General features: G+C 47.2%; 1 protein-coding gene across 5 annotated transcripts in view; it reads left to right on the top strand.

Moving 5' to 3' along the window:
* The first annotated feature begins 4,718 nt into the window (after window positions 1-4,718).
* The window catches only part of LTBP1 (latent transforming growth factor beta binding protein 1), a 456,910-nt gene continuing 449,966 nt past the window's right edge, over window positions 4,719-11,662 (top strand). For 2 of the 5 annotated variants that reach the window (XM_070379747.1, XM_070379743.1), the window contains exons 1-2: window positions 4,725-5,534; window positions 6,601-6,671. In XM_070379747.1, the coding sequence (XP_070235848.1) occupies window positions 5,068-5,534; window positions 6,601-6,671 (538 nt within the window). In that variant the 5' untranslated portion in view covers window positions 4,725-5,067. Of the gene's footprint in view, window positions 5,535-6,600; window positions 6,672-11,662 lie in introns of all 5 variants that reach the window. The other 3 variants (XM_070379745.1, XM_070379744.1, XM_070379746.1) reach the window with 3 other exon arrangements.

The following is an 11,662-nucleotide window of genomic DNA, read 5'->3' as shown; positions in this document are numbered from 1 at the left end:
GAAGTTTGTTTTGATTTTGCTGTAATTGTTATGTAGGCTATCTGAGGGCTGTAAGGTTTAGGGCCCTAAATGTTTGTTGACAACTAAGGATGCTTAGATTTCAAACCTGAAGCACTAAAGGGAGGGAAAGCCTGGGGTAAACTTTGGTTCCACTTGTTGCTTAGTCCCAGGAGCACCTCATTCTTCTCTGCAAATGGGCCCCGTCTCCAACTTGCTGACACATCTCGGGAGAAACATGGATACGTTCAGTGGATGAGTCTCTGCTTTAATTCCTCATCGGAAAAGCTGTGTGATTTTTCATGGATGCTGAGTTAAACATGGAGGAAGTCCCACATTTCTAATCTCCTTCACCTCTGCTTTTTTTTTTGATGCAATGGTTGGAAGAATGAGGGAGAGGACCATGAGAGTAAATGAAGCATCTCCTTGCAGGTATCTGCAGCTGCAGCTGTGGTCTTTGGCCTCCAGCTTGTGTGAGAGAACACGAGACTTCCTGTGCCTCCCGCTTTGCATGTGGTGTGTGGCAGCCAGCCAGCCTCCATTCTAGCACCTTCTAAGGGCACAGGCTTAAATCTTGCCCAAACCTGGACAAGCTGATGTTCAGGTCAGAACCGGCCGAGGTTCAGAAATGGCAGGATCCTGTGAGCAACCTAAGAAGATTAGCTCACAGATGCTGGGTATAATGCTTCTCACCCGATAGTTCCTTTTTCCTTTCCCCCTCCTCCTGCCTGTTTTCCCCCACTTCTCATTCATTGATTTCTCCTTCATTTTGCCCAATCTGCCCTCTTCTTCCCTTCCTTCCACCCATCTCTTCTTTTCCCTCCTTCCACTGCATCCCCTCTCTTTTTGTCTTCACACTTCCTCTCTTGTTTTCCCTTTCTTTTCCATTCCTCAATCTCTCTCTCTTGCTTTCACTCTCCTTTTCTCTTTCTTTTACCTACAATTCACCGAATTCTTGTTTATCTCTTTCCCTTCTCCCTTCTCTTTCTAAGAATTTCTTGATGAAATTAGAAGAGAACTAAGAGAGGTCCCATGAAATCCTTGGCTGGAGGAAAACATGAGTGGAAGAAGTTCTGATCATAGGCAGCCGTTCAGTTGATTTGTAGCTGACCTTAAATATAGGAAAAGATTTCAATTACAAAACTCATAAAACGTAAGGATGAGGGAAACTGGCTGCATTTTTGAATTTGACTAATGGTTTCAAAGTGCTTTAAAAGTTTGGCATTTGCCAGCCTTCTTTTCTTCCCCTAATCCTCAAACCCATGAGTTTTTATGCGAAACATAATCCTCTTTTCTGATTCATTTACACTTAGCTCATCTGAGTATTGTTTTGTAAAAACCATCTGAAGTCCAAGAAGTTTTATGAGATCTTTAAAGACTTGTTTTTTCAACCAGGAAGTTGTGTACTGCCAATATAAATGAACCTTAAAACCTAGGGGGCTTGGCATTAAACAGGGTCTAGACTTGGCAAAGGCTGGTCCCCCAGCCTGACAGAAACTGGGCTTTCACTTTCAGAGTAACAGTGAGTCCAGTGTTTTAGATGAGTGACCATCTCATACGATAGTACATAGGCTGCACAACACATTTTTCAAGGGTTATCTTGCTAGTTATGTAGATAGCAAGAGACTGATGTGGAAAAACTGAGACTTTGCTAGAGTTTCTTGACTAGATTGCTTGCTTCTGTGTATGCATGCATGTATGCTCAGTGGTGGCCAACTCTATGCGACTCCATGGACTGTAGCCCACTAGGCTCCTCTGTCCATGGGATTGCCTAGGCAAGAATACTAGAGTGAGTTACCATTTCCTTCTCCAGGGGATCTTCCTGACTCGGATCGAATCCACATCTCTTGTGTATCCTGCATTGAAAGGCAGATTCTTTATCATTGCGCCACCATATTACCACATTAATGGTTGTATATAAGTAAACACACATGTATACAAATGTATATGGATCATTTATGGATGAGATTAACATTTACATTAGAGATTCTTCCTGTGCTTATGTTTCAGAGAAGATCTAATTGTGATGTATCCAAATATGTCATAAGGCAGGTTGTAATCAGACTGAAGATTAGGTGAAATACTCACCTCTGTGGATCAAGAGAAAGGAAGATTGCTTTTTAAACATTTTTCTGCAGAATCACAGAGCATGGTTAACACCCTTGTTCTCGTCAAATGTGAGGACCTTGGGTGGACCCCCAGGCCCTCTGGAAACAGGCTCGTAGGTGAAATGGCTTGCTCAAGTTCCTGTGGAAAGTGAAACAGCCAGGCCGCTCGAGCCCAGCCCTCCGGTTCCATGTCCAGGCTCTGCCCTCTGCAGGCAGCTGCCTCTCATTGACCAAAATGGGCTTTGATGTGTGCTGTCCATCTGGGTCCTGGAGTGAGTCACAAGAACAGCTCACCCACCACCACAGACTAAAGTCTGGTCCTTTGGTGATGCTGCCCATCACTATTTCCTGAGCTTTCACCTGTCTGACATGCATTCTTTGCAGTCTAGACTCTTCAGAATGGAGCTGGTGCTCTAGACATCCCCTCCCTCATCCATTTCAACTGCTGCCTACCTGAGAGATTATAGAGATTATAAAATCTCTATAAACTGGTTTGAATTGCAGGTAGAAAACGTTTTCCGTACATGTTGCAGATTCTCCGTGAGATGACAACAAATTATGGGTTGTACTGTGACACTGGTGGTGATTTAGTTGCTAAGTCGTGTCTGACTCTTGCGACCCCGTGGACTGTAGCCTGCCAGGCTCCTCTGTCCATGGGATTCTCTAGGCAAGAATACTGGAGTGGGTTGCCATTTCTTTCTCCAGGGGATCTTCCTGACCCAGGAATCAAACCTGGGTCTCCTGCATTGTAGGCAGATTCTTTACCATCTGAGCCACCAGGGAAACCCACTGTTGTATTGCCTCTCACAAAGCAAATCCTGCCTTGTGAGGGTTCTGTGATTGTTTCAAACTGTTGCTTCACTGAGTTCTTTATCTTTTTAAAAAGGTTTTATTTACATTTTTTCTCTTGAATAGGATAGGAAGCTTTTCCAGAATAGAAAGGCTGTGCTTCTGATATGTTGTGTCTGCAAAGGGTCAGCCTCTCTGCTTGCCTCCAGAGTAGCACTTGGGAGATATTTATTAGCCTGTGCCGTGTCCTTTCTCCAGGATCCCAGGCTGGAGACAGTTTCTTCACCCATCCTCCTTCCTCAGTACTCTCAGCTGGTTCCCTTTGGCCTGACTCAGAGACTGACCTCGAGTGACCTCACTCATCTTGTCCACAGGGACCCCGGATGTTCTTAGAGCCACAGACTCTTAGGGCTGGAAGGAAGTTTGAATCCAACTTCTCTGTGTTGTAGAGGAGCAAGCTGAGGTGCGGAGAGGAGAGGTGAGCTGCCTGTGGTCTTTTGGCTACTTAGCAGCAGTGTTAGGACTGAACTGAGGTCTCTCCCTCCAGCCAGATGCTGTTGATTCTGTGACTGTGGCTCTCAGAGGGTGTTCTCACATGAAACTGGGGCTCAGGCAGATGGACTGAAGCTCTCTCCTGCCAAATCAAATATCGGAGGTCTTTCCCCAGTCTACAGAAAAAATAGATTAAGGGATGAAGTTTCAACTTTCTTTTCCCTTTATTCTTTTTAAACCATTGTCACCTGCTACCAACTGTCCACGAACCAATGAGATTTTCTATTGCATTCATGTAATTAAAGCATGAATTGTGCTGGAGAAACTGTTTTAAATTCAAATGCTAGAAGTAAATATGTTATTATTTCATGGTTTTCCCCCAAAAGCACCCTGACCCCAGATCCTCTGTCCCCTGGGACATTCTGCATCTCCCTTAACGTGATTTTGGTTTATCTCCAGTGAGTGATCCTTTCTTTTTCAATAGGGGCCCAGGGAACTCATCTTTTTTTTTTTTTGGATATTATTTCTTTTTAAAAAATTTATTTATTTTAATTGGAAGCTAATTGCTTTACAATATTGTAGTGGTTTTTGCCATACATTGACATGAATCAGCCATGGGTGTACATGTGTTCCCCATCCTGAACCCCCCTCCCACCTCCCTCCCCATTCCATTGATCTGACTTTAAAAAGATACTAATAACGGCTTGGCATTATTATGGATTCTAAGCCGTGTGCTCCCATCATAAAGGCCTTTTCACCGAGGGTAGAGCTGCTTCCCGGATTGATTCCTGTTGCAGTTTTCCCCGTCTATACAGGCGCCCCCTGGTGCCCACCCTGGTACATGCCAAGCGAGGAGTAGGGTACCAGAAGCTACAGACCCGCGGAGTTTACAAACCTAAGGAACCATCTAAGCACTTTGCAATGGACATTCAGCGCACCCCGAGCAGTCCTTTCGGGGGCCCGATCTGGTATTTTAATCCAATACCCGCAGCAAGTACCCGAGCAAACCACGTCAGAAAATGACTGGAGATGTCGTGCAGACAGTATGAAGTGAGTTTTTTGGGGCTTCTAGAAGGAAAGGACCAGCCAGTGACTTTGCCGTGTCCTTTGTCCTTTCCACGGGAGACGGGATCCTCTGCCTTTGCCGACCCACAGGCACAATCTCTGTGGATGTGGAGGGTGGCGGCGCGTTTTCGGGCTCATCTCACGCTTTCCCCAATTAGGATTTACTGCCTGACGTCACGTCTGCCAGATTGGCTGTTCAGATCTGACACTCGGTTCCACGGCGAGAGAAACTTTTTAAAGACTTTGCAGCCGGGGCTGCCGCTGAGCGTCCCGCGCGCTCACACCGCCCTCGCCCACTCTCGCCGGGTCCCGGGCGGGCACCCCCTGAGCCCGCGGCTGGGCGAGCCGACCCTCACCTTGCGCGGCCCGCGCCCCTCCCCTCCCGACCCCGCGCTCCCCACCCCCACCCCGCCCCCTCCTCCCCGCCGCTTTCGGCTGGGGTCTGGGGCTGCTCAGCCGCCCGCGGAACTTCCTCTCTTGCAACCGAGTTTTCCTCCTCCCCGCCTTTCCCGGGCTCCCGGCCGTCCTCCGGGGGATCCTGAGCGCGCGTGAGCGGCCGCACCGAGCAAGCGGCACGGCCGGGGGCGGGGGCCAGGGGCGCCGGCTGGGGCCCGCGATGGCGGGGGCCTGGCTCAGGTGGGGGCTCCTGCTGTGGGCAGGGCTGCTGGCCTCATCGGCGCACGGCCGGGTGCGGAGGATCACGTACGTGGTGCGCCCGGGCCCCGGCCTGGCGGCGGGCGCCTTGCCCCTGGGCGGGCCCCCGCGCCCGCGGACCTTCAACGTCGCGCTCAACGCCAGGTACAGCCGCAGCTCGGCCGGCGCCGGGGCCCCCTCGGAGCGGACTCGGCGCACCAGCCCGCCCGGCGGCGCGGCCCTGCAGGGGCTCCGGCCGCCACCGCCACCGCCGGAGCCGGCGCGTCCCGGGGGCCCCGGCGGGCCGCTCCACCCCAAGCCCGGCGGTCACCCGGCGGCCGCCCCGTTCGCCAAACAGGGCAGGCAAGCGATGCGCTCCAAGGTGCCGCAGGAGACCCAGAGCGGCGGGGGCTCGAGGCTGCAGGTTCACCAGAAGCAGCAGCTGCAGGGGTAAGCCCACACGCCCCCTCCCTCCTTGCTCGCGCGCGCTGACCGCGCGGGGACACGCGGGGTCTGGCCCCTCGGAGCCCCGCGGTGACCGGGGGTATCGTCCGCCGTGAGTCTGCTGTCTCCTCCCCGCCCGCCTCTGCCTTCCTTCCCGGGAGTGCGGCAGGAAGAGCGGAGTGCGGGGAAGCAGGGGAACTCGGAGCATAAAAACTCCGATCACATTGTTACTGAGCTGCGGGTAAACACAAAAGGCATTTCTGCCTGGGGCGTAACCTACTGTGCGCGAACCAAACTACTCTTAGAAGATGGGCGTAAACATGAAGTCACTACAGCTTAATCCCCCATCATCAATTAAACTTCCCTTTGCAACTTAGTTTAATTTTTTTTTTTTTTTGAGCTAGTGGGAAAAAAAAAAAAAAAAGTTTGGAGGAGGGCTGCCTATAAAGATCCAGCCTCTGTTCTGTAACCTAGAATTTTCAGCATCCTAGTAATTGTGGGCTTGGCTTCCCTGCACCTGTGGGGTCTGCTTTCCCGGGACGGGGATGTCTTAGCATTGACAAGAATTTCAGTTCAATGGTTTCTGTTATTGGGCTTTCCTAAACATCCTCCCTGCCCCCCTCCCCATTAATCATAGGTTGAGGGTGTGGAGGGAAACTTGTTTTGCTTTTTTTTTTTTTTTCCTTCAAGGGTGGTTCCAGGCCTTGTGATCTCACCTCTCTTTGGACGCCTCTCTCTGAAACTCAGATTCAATTTAAAATGTGGTCACAGATAATATACAAAATACAATTGGCTTTACTTTACTTTTGTAAGAAAACCGTTAGTTTGGACCTTGTTCTCCCGTCTAGTTCCAGGCTGTGCAGGATTTGATTCTCCCATCCCGCTCTGATCTCCTGTCCTTCCCCTTCTACCTGGGCAGCTTTGGGTTGGGCTTCCTGGGTACCTGTTAGGACTCTCTGGAAGCTAGAGGAAGGTGGAAGCAGGAGGCTGGGCTTGCAGGAGTCCAATGGAGGCTTGGGTTCTCTGCAAGAGTGTTGCTACTGCTGGACTCAGGGGTCTTGCTTTGTTTCAGGGTCAATGTCTGTGGTGGGCAGTGCTGTCATGGCTGGAGTAAGGCCCCTGGCTCCCAGAGGTGCACCAAACGTAAGTGTACATATTCCTAGCTACCCTGCACAGTAAGCCACGTGGGTCAGTCCACATGGGGGTGGGGATCACATAGAGGGCATCTGAAGAGGCTAATGCTGCCCTGAGGAAGTTGATACCTGCAGTGCAGTCCACCCAGTTACCTGCAGCCTCGTCACCACCTAGGAAGGGCTGGGCCAAAGTAATGACAGTATCAATACCAGTTCATTGGATACAACTGTGCCTTGCATCCAAGATTCCCCTGCATTCAACCTCTGTTACACCCATGGGGGGCTAGGAAGAAAATTCTCATTGGAGATGTGCAGTATGGCAGAACCGGTACAATTAACTTAAACGTGGATATCGACCAATGAAAAACATTCTTTACGTTGATGGCAGGAAGGGAATGGTAAGTAGGAGGCCCTGCTCTGGAATCAGTAGTGTTAAAGCTTTCTGACAATGGCAATCAGAATCTGCCATCCTCGAGGTCGGTTCCCAGGAGGTAACCACTCTACTGTTTATCAGAACTGACAGGTGGGTTTTCCTGCAGGGCTTCTCAAACTAATACACATGCTTAGCAGTGTTTTGAAATGTATTAATGATGCATATAGATTTGAGAACATCAGAAACTATTTCCCCTCTGCATTGTGGAAGTTTCAATATAGTTCGAGAATCCTCTTGACAAGTTGATTCTGTCTTGGTGCTAATTGGAAATAAAGAAATCTTATTTCCATTCAGAAAAAGTTAAGCATTCTTAGGTGTTCTCTGCACAGAGCTTGAACCATAAACATGTGGATTAGAATCGTCCAAAATTTTAGTTGCTTACTAGTATTCAGTGTCATAAATCAAATTAAGCAATTTGTCTTGTATATGGTTTGGATTTCAAAATACTGGTGAATAAATTAAAAATTTTTTTTCTATTACAGTTATTCTGGTGAACTTGCTTGTTGAAAGGTGCCTTCAGTCCCTGAAAGAAATAGGATTCTGGCATAGTGACTTTAGTTTTGGAAAGAGCGATGTCCAGACGGGTTATGGTTTGGCTGTGATCAAGGAGTAGTGGCAGACATGAACTCACTAATCAGCCTCCTCATTATGGAACTCAAACGGCTAGATCAGAAATAGGGTTGTAGGCATTTTAGATTAACTCATAACCCTTCACTTCTTCTTAGATTACACTTGACAATAGTGCACCAGTATTTTCCTGAGTTTACAATTGCTTGGGTCAAATTACACATCCTCTCCTCCCTTCAGTAACTCCGGCTCAAAACCTGATATGATATGGTTTGCCTGTTACATGGAGACAGCCCATCCATGACAGCACTGCTGCTGTGTAAAGTGGGGTACTGCTGGTAAGGAGTGAAAATAGAGAGCATTCTTTTATAGGTCATGGGTGAGTGCTCCTTGATGCCTGTTAGAATATGTTAAGACTGTCAAAGAAGTTTCCTTGGTAAGCTATTCAACTGAGTGCCCTCTCTGAAAAGATAATAGTAATACCCCATTCTTAGGTTGTCTGGGGATTTGGTGATCCAAAGATGCTCTGGAAGGAGAGTATCCTTGTATTGAGGAATCACTTTATGCTTCCTGCTTCTCCAGGTGACGGGGCAAGGGCATGAGTTGTGCCTAGGTTTAGCCAGAGTTGCCCTCTGATGACCCAGAAAAAGATAAGGCTGCAAAAGGCTACCAGTCAGAAGCTGCTGCTGCTGCTAAGCCACTTCAGTCGTGTCGGACTCTGTGCAACCCCATAGACGGCAGCCCACCAGGCTCCCCCGTCCCTGGGATTCTCCAGGCAAGAATACTGGAGTGGGTTGCCATTTTCTTCTCCAATGCATGAAAGTGAAAAGTGAAAGTGAAGTCGCTCAGTCGTGTCTGACTCTTAGTGACCCCATGGACTGCAGCCTACAAGGCCCCTCCGTCCATGGAATTTTCTAGGCAAGAGTACTGGAGTGGGTTGCCATTGCCTTCTCCGACCAGTCAGAAGAGTTAGGGTTGAATAGTTACCATCCGCAGCATTCCAGAGGATGTTACACCATGGTTTAGTCTCATAATACCTATTACAATGCTTGCGACTTTTGGTTCAAGTTATCCTTCCAGCTGCTAGAAGGTAGCGCTTGGACAGCACCAGGATTTAAGTAATCAGTGCAACATTAGCCTTCCAGTACTGCCCAATCTGACAAATTAATTCAGGCCCCAAGGCTGGAAGCTTAAATCACAACTCCTTTCAAGAATAATTGTGTTTTTAAAAATGATGCTGTGTTAGGTCAGTGCTCATTCCAAAGTACTATATCTGCTCAATGGTAAGTTTCAGTGGGGGCCTTGTGTTTGTCTGTCAGAGCCAGAGACGAGGGAGCCTTTTGCCTTCACATGGGAAAACCAGGGTTACCATTGATGCAGTGAAACTTGTGTCCGTGGCTGAACAGTGTGACACTGGGAAAGACCCTTGGCCTTGGATTCAGGAAACTTGAGTTTAAATCCTCAAGCCTTCACTAGCTGTGTGGCCTTGGGGAATTCATTTGACCTCTGTGACCCTTATATTTTCCTATTGTGAAATGACTGCTAAAGACTTGACTATTGGGACTTCCCAGGTGGTCCAGTGGTTAAGACGCCATGCTTTCCCTGCAGAGGCTGAGGTTTGATCCCTGGTCAGGAAACTAAAATCTCACAGGCAGTGAGGCCAAAGGAAAAAAAAAGTTGAATATTTTGCAGGATTGTTGCTCGTATGAAGGTGAAAGAGAATTATAGGTTTGAAAGCCTCGATGAAACCAGAAGGATTGTTAGAGTTTATTATTGAATCAAGCCAAGTAAACCTTGTCTCATTTATCCATTATTCAGTTTTCTTTTTTTCCATATGAACGTGTGTGCGTGTGTGCCAAGTTGCTTCAGTCGTATCTGACTCTTTGTGACTCTTTGGACAGTAGCCTACCAGGCTTCTCGGTCCACGGGATTCTCCAGGCAAGAATATAGGAGTGGGTTGCCATGCCCTCCTCCAGGGGATCTTCTTGACCCATGGCTCCTGTGTCTCCTGGATTGCAAGCGAATTCTTTACCCACTGCGCCATCAGGGAAGCCCCTTCCATATGTATGTTTCCTATTGTCGTCAACTTCTTTTCAAAGAATGTACATGTGGATCCCTTTTTATAGTACATTTTTAAAGTAGTTTAGGGTTGGGGGAGGGGGAAATACAGAGATACTGTGGTCAAGGAGTGCACAGTTTTAGTCCCTTAAGATGAATAAATTCTGAAGATCTAATGTATAGCAGTGTGACTGTAGTTAACAATAGTGTATTATAAACTTGTAATTTCCTCAGTGTTCCCACCACACACAAAAAATGTCACCTGTGTGGTGAGGGTTATGTTCATTAGCTTGGTTGTGATGTTTATTTTATAGTGTGTGCATATATCAAAACATCGTCATACACCTTAAATATATACAATTTTTATTAATTATACTTCAATATAGATGAATTAAAAAAAAAGGAAGAGATGAAAAAGCCAGTCACTTCCATACTGCCTGGCTTTGATTACTGAGAAAAAAGAAATAAAGTAAATTGGATTGTTCTGTAGCGCAGAATGATTTATTTTAAAAAGAACTTTAAAAGGAACTAAATATTTGATTATTTGTGTATCTCTAGTTCTCTCGGTGTAAAGCTTGCTGTTCAGATGGAAAATACTCCCTAAGGCATTCATCATTTGAATGGAAAAAATTCTGATACCGGTTTTTGTGACTACAACCACTTTGGTAAATACTAGTGAAATTTAGGCTACAAAAGAAATCGGTCTGTGGTCTCTTTCCCCTCTCACTTCCTTATTATGCTGAGACTGAACAGTTACACTTGGGTATGGTTTGTTACACTTACAAATACCAAAGGCAATGGCACATCAACATCAATTTTCCTGTTAAGATAGTAGTCATCATATAATTAACACACTGCTGTAAAATAACTATACTTCAAATAAAAAGGTAGGAGTCCTCATACCGTGTGTATGCAATTTGAATGTGCACATTAACGCCGAGGATGCTAATTGTCAATTCTATTTTCAGGATAATTGAAAGGATTTAATTGAAGAATTTAAATTTGTAGAGGCTGTTTTCCAGTTGATGCAAAAAAATGTTTCTGCATAGGAGATGGGATATGTTTCTGTTGTTCAGTTTGCTTAATCTTGTGAGAAAACGAGGTGTCCCTTCGAGGCAGACTGGATTGATTTTAGCTGATTGAGGCTTAATTTAAATGGGCCACGGACAAATGCTTCTGCACACTGAAGATTTAGCGAATCTGAAATTGCCAATCAGAGAGATGTGAAACGAGCAGCCGCAGACCCACACGGGCAGAGACTGGTTGTGGGTGTCCACAAGGGCAGCTCTGAGGGCTTCGCCACCCAGCCTCCATGTAGAGATGCCCCATCGCATATTAATGCTGCTCTTGCAAACACTCTTTGTGTATGGGTCTCTAGGAGTTGAAATCCCAGCGCGCGAGACATGGCATTTTAGTTATTAACGTGGAGTGACTAGGGCTTTCCAGGTGGTGCTAGAGGTAAAGAACCCGCCTGCCAATGCAGGAGACATAAGACATGGGGGTCTGAGCCTTGGGTTGGGAAGATCCCCTGGAGGAGAACGTGGCAACCCACTCCAGGATTCTTGCCTGGAGAATCCCCATGAAGAGAGAAGCCTGGTGGGCTACAGTCCCTGGGGTCACAAAAGAGTCAGACACGACTGAAGTGACTGAGCTGCACACATGCATGGAGTGGCTGCTGAGAGTGGTGTCCATTTTGGGCAAAGAAGATGGTACTGCACCTCTTTTCTTTCTAAGGGCTTCACATTTATTGCGAGGGTTTTAACAGGTTTTTTTTTTCTTTCCCCATTTTTGCATTTTTTTCCCCTCTGCCTAAATTGAACCCACCAGATTGGTTGTTCCAATCTTTTTGTCCCCCTCTCAGTGTAAGTGCAGGCCAGAGAGAAACACTGCCAGTGGGCTCAGCTTTAAAGAGGAGACCGGACTTGGGAACAGACAACACAAAA

The sequence above is a fragment of the Bos mutus genome, chromosome 11, assembly GCF_027580195.1.
Source record: "Bos mutus isolate GX-2022 chromosome 11, NWIPB_WYAK_1.1, whole genome shotgun sequence".
In the NCBI taxonomy this organism is placed as follows: Eukaryota; Metazoa; Chordata; class Mammalia; order Artiodactyla; family Bovidae; genus Bos; species Bos mutus.
The sequence above is the reverse complement of the archived record's forward strand: the minus strand, read 5'-3'. Positions and strand labels throughout refer to the sequence as shown.